Below are 16,460 nucleotides of genomic sequence, written 5' to 3'. Positions count from 1 at the left end.
CGGGAATGTATTTTTTTTTTTTTTTTTTTTTTGCGCATTTACAAATAAAATATTAAAAATCTATATTCATCTAAATATCACTCTATCCTAATTAAAAATTTTTGAAAGTCCATTAACCAAACTTTCAACATTTGAAAAATTAAAAATTGTGAAATGGTTTCCATCAGATAAATGTACTAGCTCTAAATCCCTTATTTTGTAAATATTTTGAGCATTAACTATTGCGTATGACCCGTTCTTTTCGAATACGTCCCCCATTATTGAAGAGCGTGACAAAACAAAATATACTTTTTCATCGACTTCTAATACGGACTTAGAGATATTCAAGCTTATTAAGAATGTAGTTCTTAATCTCTCTAATACATTTTTCAACTCTTCAAACTCAGTTTTTGAATCATTTTTTGTGTAGCTAGTTATTTTATTGTATACATTTATAATTGAATCAGAATTATTCAATATATCTATTATTGGTTCTGTGAGAGAGTTAGATAGTAAGCTTGAGGATTTTACTAATTTCTTTAAAACTTTGAATGAAATTTCATCTATTCTCGAGTCATTACTATCACTTAATTTAACTGGAACTACCGGATCAATCAACAATAGTTTTATGTCACAATCCAAAATTTTATAATTCAAGTTCTTAAATATTTGCAATGTGAGATTGCTTGATATTGACCAACTTGCCAATATTATTTTTGAGTTTCCTTTATCAATTATTTTTGAAATATTTTCTTTAATTGCTTCATGTATAATGTGGGATAATGAACTTAAAATATTATCGACTTTAGAATTTGGAATTGTAACTATAATGCATTTGCAATTATATTTAGATTGTATTTTATTACAAAATTCTTGGATATTTAATATAAACAATTTATCGCAAATAAATATCATAAAGTTAGCAACTTCTAAATTGCCAACCTTCAATTCGTCATTTGTAAATTCGAAAATATATTCCTTCGCACAAACGTCCTTATTCATCATTTTATTAATAGAATCAATTGAATAAATCCAATCCTTTTCAAGCAAATACTTGAAACAAGTAAGTAAATAATTTGGGTCACAAGGTACATGTTTAATATTTTCAGAATTAGATATTAGGTTATTTGTGTTTTTCATGTCAAAATATGGCATAATTGAGTCTGCAGGTTTTTCCTTAACAAACATGTGTTGTAATGGGGTAAGTGGATGATTTCTGTCTTTAGAAGTTTCTTCTAATAACTGTTCAACCCAGTCTTCAAATTCTACCATTTCTAACTCAATATCCAATAATTTAAGTGCTGCTTTTATATCATTCATATTTGCCCATCCTTCAGAGTCTAAATTAAAATCATTATTAATTGATAAAGACGGATTGTTCATTCCAAAACAACAAACTTGACAGCAAAAATCGACCGAAACTAAATGAATTGCCATTTTTGTTCTAGGTAAAGTCCCCATCTTAATGCATCCCTTCACAAATGCATTTGGGAGGTCCGAAATATTGGATGCGCCTGTAATGCTGTTTCCTCCTATTCTTCCTGGTCTATATATGGCTATAGGGAATCCTCTTTTTCTTGCTGATCTAAGAATTCTTTCTGCTGCCCATTTAGATTGTGAATAACCCAATAATAGTGATTTGTGATGAGTTCCTTCATCGTCATTTGTAATCACTGGGTCATCTTCGTAAAATATTCTTCTTCCATCATCCAAAAAGTAAGTTCTTTCCATAAATTCAGTATTTTCCAAGCCAGATAAATACGGTTCTACTGGAGGATTTTCAATATGATCATAAAAAACTCCCAAAGTTGATACATGATGTATTGGAATAATGCAAGAATTACATTTTCCTTTTTCAGTACAATTTTTGCTACAATGGTTGGGAGCAGAAGAGAGATTTAGCAACTCTACAATGCTTAATACATTCACATTTTTAATATTTGAATAAGAAGATGTGAAGTTTACCACAGCACCAATATGAATAATGGAATCTATTGAATTTACTATCTCTTTATATTCAGTTTTATTTATACCAAAATATGGGATTGAAGTGTCTCCAACAACAATTTTGATGTTATTTTTTAAAATTAAATCTGCATTCTGAATTGAATATTTATAAAGTGCGTCCAATAACTTTTCTTTACCATTTTTTTTGTCAGAACATCTCACCAAACACCAAATCTTAATATCACTGTTCAATTTTACAAGATTTTCAATCATGCAGGTGCCCATAAACCCAGTTCCTCCTGTTAAAAATACTTCACGCAATTTGTTTTTCTCTCCAGATGGTAATCTAAAGCCACGAACTGCATCGGAAGGATTTGATAACAAAGAAATCTTTCCATCTAAATTAATATCTTGTCTGATTTCTTCCCATCTCCTAGACTTAGAAGAAACCAATTCTTCTGTACTTGATCCAAACAACTCCTTCCTAACCTCTCCTTCTAAATATGAAATGACTTCATCTAAAGTTGGATTATCAAGCATTAAAGATATTGGCAATTTTATTCCAAAATTTTTAGATATAGAATTTCTAAACTCAACTGCCATTAAAGAATCAACTTCTGTTAAATCACAGTTATTTTTCTCCATTCCAAATATTTCATATGCAATAATTAATAAAACTTCCTCTATATGCCTTCGAATGTCAGTAATTCCTTCAAATTTATCCTTAATTTTTGAACCGCTCTCAAGTTTTGATCCATTGTTTAAAAATTTGCTACTAATTTCACTAAAAATGATTGGTGGGTTGCCTTCAAAAATAGTTAAGAACTCGCTCCAATTAATATTTGCTATTGCGATTTCAGAGGGTAGGATGATATCTTCGATTCTACCTTCAATTATATCAAAGATCGATGACAAACATTTTAAGCCTTCTGAATTATAAATTGGTTTTATACCTGATGATGAATGATGTTGAAATAAATCTGCTGCCATTCCTTGTTCTGCCCATGGTCCCCATTGTATGCTTAGATCTAAAATACTAGATTCCTTGAACTTTCTTCGATAATTAATCAATGAATCAAGGTATGAATTTGCTGAAGAATAGCTATATTGCCCAAAACTACCAAATAATGAAGAAATAGAAGAAAAACCAATAAAGAACCTTAGCTTGTATGGAAGCATGTTCTTTATTGCATAATGTAAATTAATTGCTCCAAAAACTTTAGGTCTAAAAACATTCTCCAAATTCTCTATTGAATGATTTTTTATTAATGAATCATTCAAAACCCCAGATGCATGGATTAATCCAACAATTTTAGAGTTCGATTCCATCGCTTGAGAGATGATATATTTTAATGTTGAAAACACTGAATCATAATTTGCAACGTCGCACTTTATAATTCGAATATTAGAATCTAAAATTAATATCCTCTCCCATATCGATTCACACCGTTTGGAAGGTAACCCCGACCTAGAAAGTAATATAATATTTCTTATATTTTTGCATTTAATTAACCATTCTGCAATGATAAGTCCAAGCGCGCCAGTACCTCCACTAATTAATACAATACCATTGATTAATTCGTTATCCCTATTTAATTCATTGTTTTTCATTTGAATTGAATACTGGGCTTTTATGATTTTTGTATAAACTTGAATTTTTTTTCGATATAGATTTACAAAAATATCCTCGGGAATTGATTTATTTTTTGATAAAAGACTAACTAAATTGCAAATTAATTTAGCATTAGTATTCAAGTCTTCAAATTTCTCTATTGAAATGTAATTAATCATCTTTCTTAACTCAATCCTTGCAGTTTTACATAAACCCAAAATACCTCTTCCTTTATTATATGACTCCAGGGAATTGTCGTTCGATTGATTAATTTTAATAAACCACACATTAGAATCAGATTCGCATTCTTTGCATGTAATAACTGCATAATGCATTAACTCAATTTCGCTTACATTGAAATTATCAATAACAAAAATAATTTTTTCCCAATTTTTTAATTTAATATTTTTAATTAATTCAAATTCTGATCTAACATTGTAGTAAGTCTCTTCTTTGGTTTCAAGATTATCTTCCAAATCGTTAGATCCTATAATTAATATTCTTTTACATTTATATTCGTCCTCTTCAATTTCGTCTATACCCATTTCAACCTCGAATATTTTTTGATTTTCTGTATTCCAAAATAAATTATCTAAATTATTTAAATTTGAAAACTGTTCTATTTCGTATTCAACACTTCCAGTGTTCTTGGAATTTAGATAAACTAAAGAATAACTAGTTTTGAACAATATTTTTCCAAATTTATCCTTAATTATTGCAGAATTATTGTTAACTTCAAAAACTAGATACTTCTGAGAAATAGAAGAATCTAACAATTCTCTGATAATTGTTTCATAAAAATTAATTTCGCTGTTTCCTTTAATTATTTCCTCAATATTGTAAAGTTTAATAAAATCAAACAATAATTGTAATAAGAATGGATGTATGCTAAAACCACTAAATGATTTTGATAGTGACTTAAAATAGTCGTCCGTAGTGAGAATTAAACAGATAGAGTTTTTTTGAGTATTTTTTGCGAAAGATATTTTGGATTCTAATTTAATAGTTAACTCTTGTATCGAATTCATGATTTTCTGAAATAATATATTTTCTTTCAAACCAATAGAAATGAACTTCTCAATGGAAATAACCGAATTTTCAATGTTTATTTCTTGGAGCTCTATTTCTGCATCTTCCCTAAATATTATTTTCGCATATAAAGTATAAGTCAAATTATTTTGTGAACAAATATTTATTGTAAAACCATTAATATCTTTCTTCTCGACTTCTAACCAACCTTCTTGATTACCTTCTATTATATTAAAAGACAGGTTCTCTAAAACAATTTCGCATTGATAATATCTACCCATTTTCATAGAGTTAAATATTTCATTCTTAAAAATTTCCCTAATTCCTCCATTAACTAACTCAATTATCGCCCCTTCTTTTGAGATATCAAACATTTTGTTTAAATTTTTTAACAAAATTTTTCTATCAGTCTCCAATTTAACTAAAGGATGTGAATTGATGTTTATCCATGGAAAACGTCTTAAATTATTGAAAATATTTTTATTGCTTACTTCTGAGTTTCCTCTAATGGTATTCATGTACGGGGAAAATATTTGATTAATTTGATGTGTAACTAATTTAAAATGCTCAATTTCTGTTGAAGGCTTTCCAAGCATTGCGCAAAAGCTCTTAATTTTTGTTTTAAGTTCCCTTGGAATACATTGTATTGATAATTTTGTAAGAATTGGTTGAGGTCCGATCTCCAACAATATTGTACAATCAAACTTGTTTAGTGCATGATTTATTGCGTCATAAAACAATACAGGACAAACTATGTGGTTAGACCAATAATCAGAACTCATCAATTCAGAATAATTTATAAGTCTTCCTTTCAATGTAGAAATAAACTTTATTTTCTTTTTATTTTCATTACAAAAAACTATTTCTTCTTCAATGAAATCTTTGTATTTATTTGATGCATCTTGCATTAGGGATGAATGGAATGCATTATCTATATTAAGAAACTTTCCACTACCACCTAATCTTTCTAATATTGACTTTAATATATATTTTCTTCCGGAAATCACAACACTATTTGGCCCATTAACTGCAGCCAATGATACATTATTTTCATCAAACTCTTTAAGGATTTCTGCAATACTACTCGCAGATTTTCTCAATGCAAGCATTCCTCCATCACTAATATTTGATTTCTCCAATATTTTTGATCTATTTATTATCATTTTTAATGCTTGGTTTAGTTCAATTGCACCTACAATAACTGCAGCGCAGTATTCGCCTAAGGAATGCCCAATTACTAAATCTGGAATTATTCCTTTGCTCTCTAATAACTTTGTAAGAGAATACTCTACTGAAAAAATTGCAACCTGAGAATACAAAATATCATTAATATCATAAAAACCAGCATCTTTCGATCCAGCTTTAGTCCTTGGTGTTGAAATTTCTGGGTATAAAATTTCAATTAAAGATTCTGGTAAATATTCATTGGCATGCTTTGCGCATTCTAACATTGATTTTCTAAATATAGGTTCATTTTCAAAAAGCTCTTGACCCATATTCTCGAACTGGCTTCCTTGGCCAGTAAATATAAATGCTATCTTATTTGAAACTTCCTTATTAGTATTTTCGATTATTGAATAGTTTTGATTTTCAAGAGGAATTTTTGAGATATTTTTTTCAATTATTACGTGAGCATTTGTTCCACCAAATCCAAACGATGAAACTCCCCCTATGTTAGCTGAAACTTTTAATTTTCTATCTGGGATTATTGCATTAAAATTAGAATTGTCAATCAATGGGTTTAATGTTTTAAAATGAAGGTTTTTTGGAACGATTGAATGATTAAGCATCAATATCATCTTTATAACTCCTGCGATTCCTGATGCTCCCTCTAAATGTCCAATATTTGTTTTCAACGCTGTAATATAAATTGGACCCCTATTTCTGGAATTGAAAACATTTTTTATTGCTCCAAACTCAATAGGGTCCCCTAACTGTGTTCCTGTTCCATGGGCTTCAATAATTGAAATTTCATCTAACTTTATGTACGAATCTTCAATAGCAGATTTTATTACTTTCTGTTGCGCAGGACCATTTGGAGCTGTTAAAGAAGCACTTCTTCCATCTTGATTTACTGCTGAACCTTTAATAAAACCATAGATAATAATATTCTGTTCAGCTTTTAAAGTTTTTTTATCAAAATCTACATTTTCTCTTTCATCAAATCTACAAAGTACCATTGAACAACATCCTTCCCCTCTTACATATCCATCAGCATCTTTGTCAAAAGTTTTACAACTTCCCGTTATAGATAGCATCTTTGACTTGGAAAATACAATATATGCTTGGGGAGAAATTAATAAATTTACTCCAATTACAATGGAAATATCAGATTTTTTCCATCTAAGATTTTGTACAGCTATGTCCAGTGCAACAAGAGATGATGAACATGCAGTATCAACTGTCATAGAAGGTCCATTCAGGCCTAAATTATAAGAAATCCTATTAGAAATAAGTGAAAGCGCAACACTAGTACCAGTATAAGGTGAAATATATTCTGATTCAGATATTTGATTTCCTTGCATTAATGCCCAATCACTATTTCCACATCCAACATAGACACCAGTTTTTGTTCCTTTCAATTTTGACAAGTTTAATTTTGCATCCTCAATTGATTGTACTGCAAGCATAAGGGAAAGTCTTTGTTGAGGGTCAATAATTGTTGCTTCTGAAGGGGAAATTCCAAAATAATGTGCATCAAATATATCAATATTGTCAATGAATGAGCCATAATTTGCATAATAATATGGACCAAAATTTTCTAGATTTAAACTAAAATATTTTTTATGATCCCATCTAACTACAGGTACATTAGAAACACAATTAATACCACCAGTTAATATCTCCCAAAATGATTCAATATCTTCAGTTGATCCAGGTAATTTGCAAGACAAGCCAATAATAGCAATATCTAATATTCGATCTTTCTTAATATCAGTAACTAAAGGATCGCATGATTTGTCTCCAAGTCTAATGTCCTCCATTTCACTCAGAATATAATCTTTTATGTTTATTATCGTTGGATAATCGAACATCAATGTAGTCGGAAGTAATATTCCAGTATGTTTAGATAAAATATTTCTGAACTCAACAGCAGAAAGTGAATCTATCCCAAACTCGTGAAGTGGTTTTTCTAGTAATTTGGAATCATTAATATCTATTTTATCGTCAGTGACAACTGTTTTAATAATATCCCTTAGTAAATTAATTATATAATCTTCCATTTCGACCGAACTCTTTTTTTCCAATAATTCCATAATTTTCGACTTATTGTAATCTTTTTCTATGATTTTTTTATTAATTATATCTGTAAAGATATTAGAAGTTTTGGGAGGAATATTAGAAACTAATTTTCCCCAATCAGCATCTACTACACAAATCACATTTGGAATTGATTTTTTTTTTGATTTTATAATCGTATTTAACGCTTGCATCGCAGTTAATTTATCTACTCCAATTAATCCTGTAGACTCAAATTTCAAACTTAAATTGTTTGATGCCATTCCTTCTCCTAGCCAAGGACCCCACTGAATGCTAAAACTATTGATTCCAAGACTTGATCTATAGCTCATAAAAGAGTCTATGAAAGAGTTTGCCGCAGAATAATTTGCTTGTCCAATATTACCTAATAGACTCGCAATTGAAGAGTAGGCGATTAAAAATTCCAATTCAATATAGAGATATTGAGTTATTTGATGAATATTCCATAAGCCTTGAACTTTAGGACTATATACGCATTTAAATGACTCTTTTGAATGTTCAAATAATTTCCTATCGTCTAATACTCCTGCAGCATGAATTATACCTACAATTGGTTTACTTTCTGGATTTTCAAGTACAGTATTTATCGCTGAAATAGTAGAATTAATATTTGAAATATCACAGCTAATTTGTTTAACACCAGGTAGATTTGAAGCATAATTATTTGAACTCCTAGATAACAAAATTATATTTTTTAATCCATTAAAATAAAGCCATTTCGTTGTAAATTTCCCTAGAGATCCATTTCCTCCTATAACTATTACGGCTCCATTTTTTCTAGATAAAGAATTATCAAGAGTTGGGTTTTTTATTACTACTTTACCTATATGATTTGCCTTCTGCATAAATCTAAATCCAGAAATACATCCAGATTTTTCGATTAGATCATTTGAATCTTTATGGTTCTCCATTGAGAATTCTATTAAGGGTATAACAGATTCTTTACATTCTTCAATTCTTGTTTTAATATCAACTAAGACAGTTCCAAACCATGAGGGATCATTTAATATTAAGTCGTCAAGAGCTACAATTTCGTACCTAATTCCAGGTTTTATTAAGGATACATCTTTCTTTGATAAAATGTTTATCTTCCCTAGTTCAATAAAGATACCATTGTTTGAAAGTAACTCCAAGCTATATTCAATATATTTCCCAGATAGACAATTTATCACCACATCTAGCTTTTCTCCTTTTAATAAGCATTCCATTTCTAATTTGAACAATTCAGAATTTCTACTGGTCGAAATATTCTTTACTCCCAGGTGTCTCAAATATTTCTCCTTTTTACTATTCCCAACGGTTGCAAATACCTTAGCACCAATAGAATTACAGTAATTTACTGCGACCAATCCAACTCCTCCTGAAGCTGCATGAATTAATACGCGATCTCCTTTCTTAATATTATAAATTTTTCTCAAACAAATATCAACAGTAGAATAAATTGTTGGTATTGATGAAGATAAAGAAAAGTCACAATTTTTTGGCATCAAGCAACAAGTATCTCCAATTGCAACTATGAATGTATTTAAGCACCCAGGGACCATTGCGTATACCTCATCACCACATTTTAGATGCTTCACGCCTTTACCTACAGAAACTACTATTCCTGAGCAGTCAGAACAAGGAGGGCCAGGGTCACCTGGATATAAGCCCATAACATTCAATACATCCCTGAAATTTAATCCTACAGAACATATTCTCAGTAATACCTCGTTATCTTTTAAAATAGGCTCATTTTTCATTTCAGAATAATTCTCCAATTTATCAAAGCAGTCGATTAGATCCAATTTTTTATCTGAATTTATATATGGAATATTTGTTTGCATCTCTGTTAATAAATTTGTTAATGCACCTCTTTCAGCCAATCTAATATTTAAAGGTCCGTTTATTGGGATTGAAATTTTTGATAAACGGGGAAATAGCAGCTCTCCGTTTCTAAAAATGAATTCTGATTCGTTGGAACTTAAAATACATGAAAATATTTTTGATAAATTATCTTCACTTAAATCTTTTGTAAAGCAGTCTAAATCAAGCAATCTAAGAGAATATTTATCAAGTTCATACCTAGCCGATCTCACAAGACCCCAAATATCTGATCCAATAAATTTATGATTATTATTATTATGAGGGATTGTGTTTTCTGTTATAAATAAAATAACAGAAGAGCGAGAAACTTTAGAGTTAATATCAAATAGATGTTTAAGCCAATTTACTATTTCAATGCCATGATTATGTAATTTATTATTGATTCCAGAATTTATTACGAATGCAATGTTGATTTCACCAGAAAAATCAGATAACTCTTCTAAAATGTCATTTTTGTTCCAATAATATTTAAATAAATTATTTAAGCTGCTCTTTTTTTCAATTTCATCACCCAAATATATCATCCATCTTTTCTTTTCAATTTTATCTAAAATGTTATTCGATTTTTTCCAAGTTAATCCCCAACAATTTTTGATATTTTCTGGATTATTTTCTTTTGAATCTTTAATAATTTTATTACTTATATCAATTGTACTTCTATACCTAATATTTTTGATATTAAATAGCAGATCTTTATTCACTGAATAGATTTTTATATCTGAGATAACTTCATTTTTGTTATTTGTGGGTGAAACTTTGCAATGTACCCATGCTTCTAATATTGGTTCTTGATTATTATAATATTCTATTTCAGATATCGAGAATGGAACCCAAATAATTTTTTCCAAATCGTTTTTTATTTCGCTAATGCAAATAAAGGATGATTGTAATGCTCCATCTAGCAAAGCTGGATGAATTCCAAACCCTAACTCTGTTAAAGAAAGAAAAGGTTCTTGGGCACTTAAATCATCTGATTTAATGATATATTCGTCACTATTAAGTTGTATTTTTGTTAAAGCTTCATTTTCTGATTTTAGTTTCCATGCTTTCTTTATTGTCTTGAACTTTTTGCCGTATTGAATTCCCAATTCCATTAATCTATTATAAATTAATGAAATATCTAGTTCCTTTTCTTTTGAAATCTCTAGATCATTTATTAAACACCCTTCATTTATCATTTCTATTTTATCCGTGTTTCCAATCTCAGATGATACATAAATCAACTCATTATTGCTTTCATATGTTAACTCAGAATATATTTTTATTCTTTTAAGTCTCAAATCAAAATCACAAACTAATATATTTTCTTCATTTTTTTCTAATATTAATGGTTGTTCAAATAATAAATTTCTTATGTTAGTTTTTAAAATTCTTTTTGAAAATGAAATTTGTTCATTGTTACAAATATATATATTTCTTGCAACTCCTAAAATCATTTCAATAAATGCAGCAGCAGGCCATATTATTTTGTTATCAATTACGTGATCAGAAAGCATGTTTATTATATCATTATTGACTTTAAGTGCAAATTTTACTGAACTAAATATTTTATGATTAATATTTCTAAATAATTTAATTCCATTTAGTTCTGAGTTCTTATTACCGATATTTTCCAATATTTTTTCGTCGATTAAAGGATGTTTAGTATCTGACCAAGCATAGTTTTTTCTTCTTAAAGAGAAATTTTCTGAACGGAACAAAATACTGTTTTCCGTTATATTATCTGAATTGCACTCAATTATGACATGAGCATTTGTTCCTCCAAATCCAAAGGATGAAATCCCTCCATAAATAATGTTAGAGTCATTCTTAATGTTTACTGGTTTTTTATCCATGGGAAATATTGCATTAAAATTATTTAACTCGATTAATGGATTAACTTTTCTAAGATTTGGGATTGGAACAGCAACCTTGTAATTCAGAACTAAAATTAATTTGATTAAACCTGCAATTCCAGCAGCACCTTCCAAATGTCCAATATTAGCTTTTATTGCACCTAAATATAGTGGAGAATATCTCAATAAACAAACATTATTATCGAATGTATTATCTTCCAAATTAAACACAGATTTTATAGCATTATACTCAATTGGATCACCTAGTTTGGTTCCAGTTCCGTGAGTTTCAATATAAGTTATATTTGAAGGAGATAAATTAGCTTTTTCGATTGCATGTTTTATCACAAATTGCTGTGAGGGGCCATTAGGAGCAGTAATAGTAGCACTTTTTCCATCTTGATTAACAGATGTGGATTTAATTATACCAAGTATTTTTTCATTATTTTCTTTTGCTTTAGATAGGTATGTTAACAATAGTGAAATAGATCCTTCTCCTCTTCCATATCCATTTGCTTTTTCATCAAAACTTCTGCAAATACCATCAAAAGAAAGCATATTTGCAGCGCAACACGCCAAAAATGGTTGAGGAGAAAGAAGAAGATTTACTCCTCCTACTATAGCAAATTGAATATTATTGTTTTTAAATTTTTCAAATGCAGAATCTAAGGCCACAAGAGAAGACGAACAAGCAGAATCAATTGTAAAAGAAGGTCCTTGGAATCCAAATATATAAGAAATTCTGTTTGATAATATTGATGAGGAAATTCCAGTACCTGTGTAAGGCCCAGGAGGAACTGATGCTGTATTGGTCAAGATTGTCCAATCACTAGAAGAACAACCAATAAAAACACCTGTTAAGGAATTTACTAGTGTTTCTAATTTAACATTGGAGCTTTTTATAGCCAATAATGCAGTTTCCATAATTATTCTTTGTTGAGGATCAATATAATAGACTTCACTTGAAGATATTTTAAATTCTGAATTATCGAAAAATTCGATTCCATCAATAAAACTTGCAGACTCAGTATACATTTTTCCAGAATTAATATTTTCAGAGAAAAATAAGCCACTATCCCACCTATTATAAGGTATTTTTCCTACACTACAATTAGACTCCATTAACAGTTCCCAAAGTCCACTTAAATTAGTAATATTTTTTGGTAAACGACAAGCTGCACCTATTACGGCGACATTGTAATCAAACAAATTTTCCTTTAAATTCATTTGCTCTTGACTTTTTTCTATTTTACAGTTTGACATGAATTTCTGATTAATATATGTTGAAAGGCTTGAAATTGTGGGATAATCAAATAATATAGTGTGTGAAAGGGAAATTCCAAAATTATCGCAAAGAGAATTTCTAATTTCAACTGCCATAATAGAATCAATTCCAAAGTCCATCAAAGACTGTTCAGAGTTCAGATCATTTTCAATTCCAAGAACTTCACTACAAATTGAAATAATTTTATTTGAAATAAAATCTATTCTGTTCTCAGCAGATATTGAATTGAGAATAGTAATTCTATCATGATTTATTTTGTTTGATGTTATTTCTTTGAGAATTCCATACCTAATTCCAATTTTATCTATAAATTTATCCCAATTTGCAGGTTGAATCGCTAAAACTGACGGGAATTTGTTTGAATCAGAGATAATATATTTAATAATTTCAAATGCTATATTATTATTTATTAATGAAAGACCGACATTAACCAAATTTTTTTGCAGTAATTCATTCTCTGCTGCCATTCCTTGTTCAGCCCAAGCACCCCATTGTAAGCTATTTCCTGGCATACCTAGTTTCCTTCTAAATTCAATAATAGAATCTAATACTGAGTTTGCAGCAGCATATGCAGATTGACCAATATTTCCAATAAGTGAAGTTATGGAGGAAAATGCAATAAAATATTCGCAATTTTTGTTTAAAGTTGCATTATGTAAATTAATAATTCCTCTAATTTTAGGCAAGTTAACATCAGAAACAATATTATCGGTAAGATTATGAATATTCGAATCAATTAGAGAGCCAGCAATATGCATTACGCCAATTTTTTTATATATTTTACTGTATTTTTCAATTATAGTTACAATTTCTGCACTATTTGATATATCACACTTTTCAATCAATATATTTTCTTTGGTTTTTTCTGTTAATTGTTTCCATTTTTTAGATTTTTTTGTTGACATATGTGGATTTCTACTTAATAATAATATATTTTTCATTCCAACAACTTCTATTAACCACTCTGCAATAGCCAATCCAATTCCTCCTAGACCACCGGTAATAATGTTACAAATTTCTAGATCAGTCTGAGATTTCTCCCTAATATGATTTCCAAATTCATACTGTTTCAATCTAGGAACAAATATTTTATTTTCTCTAATTACAAATTCATATTCCCCATCTTCATCCAAACTTTTAACATTTGATACAATATTAGTTACTTGGATCGATTGTTCAGTATTTAGGCAACTTTTCTCTTCAAGTTGATTAATGTCAATATCAATCAGTAAAATTTTTACTTTAGAACTTAATTCCATTCTCAAAGATCTCATAAACCCCCATACCCAGGTCATATTCATATTAATTTGATCATTTTCTACAGTTTTAACAGTATTATTGACTAAAATGAAAATATTTATCGATTCATTTCTGTTGTTTTTATTTATTATTTTTTTAAATGTTTGAATAAAATCTATTTCCCAATTTTCTGATATTACAAAATAACTTTGGTCTATTTCTTTCATTTGACAATTATTTGGAATTGGAATACACATATCAACAATTATATTATTTATGTCTTTTAAGTCAAAATTATCTTCTAAAAATTGTGAATAATTCATGAATATGTCGTTAACCATTAAATCCTTCCTTGAAATAATAGTATTTTTGTTAAAGTTAATTATTAATTTATTTCCTTGTTTTTGTTCAGAAATCAAATTATATTTGATTTCTTTCCAAATAGTATTCCAAACTAATCCAGTTGATGAATTAATTATATTAACTTTATTTTCGGTAAAAATAACATCACATTGTAAGAATAATTCTGTTGGTTGAATCCCATAATCGTCTGCTACCCATAAGTTTATATTAATATTTTTTCCTTCATTAATCTTACATACTAATTCTAATGTATATCTTGAATTACAGCATATTTTCTCGATATCAAAAACATCAGAGATAATAATGTTTGAGAGTTTCTCAATTGTTATTTTTAATGGATCTATCTTTTTACTTAAGATTTCCATAGATGAGTATATCATCAAGGTAAATATGGCTGGGTGAATACAAAAAATGGACTCAACCGATAAATTAAAGAAAGGAAGTTTAAGTTTAATGTATATCGAAGATTCGTGAACTTCGATGGAACTAATCAACTTTAATATATTTTTGGGAATTTTTGTTTTTTTAAATTCATTATATTTGGGAGATTCTATTTCTGGAATGTAAACTTGTGGTTTTCTCTCAAGACTCTCTTTTATTGAGAGTGATGAGAGTGGAAGTCCATTGAAAGCACATAAAATAAAATGATCTTTATTCTTCATTAGTTTCAATTTTGAATATTTGTCAAATTTTCTCACTCTATTTGCAGTCTCGTATATTCCTTCAATAGATTCAATTTTAAATTCCAAAGAAAGGTTATGTTTTTTGTTTAAAATGGATATTAAAGATTCAAATAATAAAGAAATGATAATAATAGATCCCTGATGAATAGTTTCATTTTCATAAGAAGGATCACAATATCTCTCTATGAAGAATTTTGAAATTTCTATATTATAACTTGAATCAATATCTGAATCAAGAAGTGGGTGGATATAATTGTTTAATGGAAATCTTTCGATTTTTGAAACCTTACTCATTTTTCCAAAGTTATTTATCACATTTTCAATGAACTGTAAATAATTGCTTTCATTATGTATTATTAATTTTGACATGTTTCTCAATTGTTTTTTTTGTTTATTATTAAATGTGAATGGATTTATTATCACAACACTAGCGTTTAAAAATTTAACCTCTTCTAGTTTAAATGGATGATTCTCTTTTTCATTTAAACAATAAATTTTTAGATTTGAATTCATAGAATATAATTTCTTATTACAATATTCTTTAAGAAGTTCTATTGCATTTGGTAATTTAATTTTGTTTGTAATAGTATCAAATAATATTGAACCAAATTCATCAGAAATGAATGTATCGACAACAATTTTGCAATATTTTAAAGTTTGATATATCGAATAATAAAATGCAAATAATAAAATATACATTTCTTCTGCTCTGAGTAACTTTTCATTATTTTCAATTATAATTTCGTAAAAATTTATGTTTAAAATCTGTAGGATAATCATTGTGCAATATCTGAAATAAGATTCAAAAATTGTGTTATTAGCAATTAACTCACGGAGTTGAGTTAAATGAGTAATATTCATTGTGTATTCATTTTCAAATTCTTCATTTAGTATTGCAATTGCCATATCATTTATCATTGGAATTTTATTTGCACTACTAACTTCCAATATTGCATGTGCGTTCGTTCCTCCGAACCCAAATGAAGAAACACCTCCAATAAAAGATTCATCGCTTGAGATAGAAAGCCTAGTTTTTGAACTTGGAAAAACAATATTAGTGTTATCAACATTGATATATTTATTCAGATTTTTTAGGTGTAAATTAGGTGGCGAAATTCCATTCCTTAATGATAACAATAATTTAATTAAACCTGCAATTCCTGCCGAAGCTTCTAAATGCCCAATATTTGTTTTTAGAGCTCCAATTACTAATTTCTTTGATGATAGTTGATAAACCGTTTTTATCGCATCTATTTCTATTGGATCACCCAATTGTGTGCCGGTACCATGAGACTCTATCATTGATACTTCATTAAATTGAACTTCTGATCTAAGTAATGCATGAGAAATTACGTCAGACT

General features: G+C 28.6%; 1 protein-coding gene across 1 annotated transcript in view; it reads right to left on the bottom strand.

Moving 5' to 3' along the window:
• Positions 1 to 87: 87 nt before the first annotated feature.
• Positions 88 to 16,460, bottom strand: part of cgd4_2900 (polyketide synthase) — a gene marked incomplete at both ends in the record, with an annotated part of 40,242 nt that continues 23,869 nt past the window's right edge. The window contains one exon of the mRNA XM_625875.1: positions 88 to 16,460. This exon is cut by the window's right edge and continues 23,869 nt beyond it. Within this exon, the coding sequence (XP_625875.1) occupies positions 88 to 16,460 (16,373 nt within the window).

Source organism: Cryptosporidium parvum, chromosome 4 (assembly GCF_000165345.1).
Source record: "Cryptosporidium parvum Iowa II chromosome 4, whole genome shotgun sequence".
NCBI classification, from domain to species: domain Eukaryota; phylum Apicomplexa; class Conoidasida; order Eucoccidiorida; family Cryptosporidiidae; genus Cryptosporidium; species Cryptosporidium parvum.
This window is presented reverse-complemented; position numbering and strand designations above follow the sequence as displayed.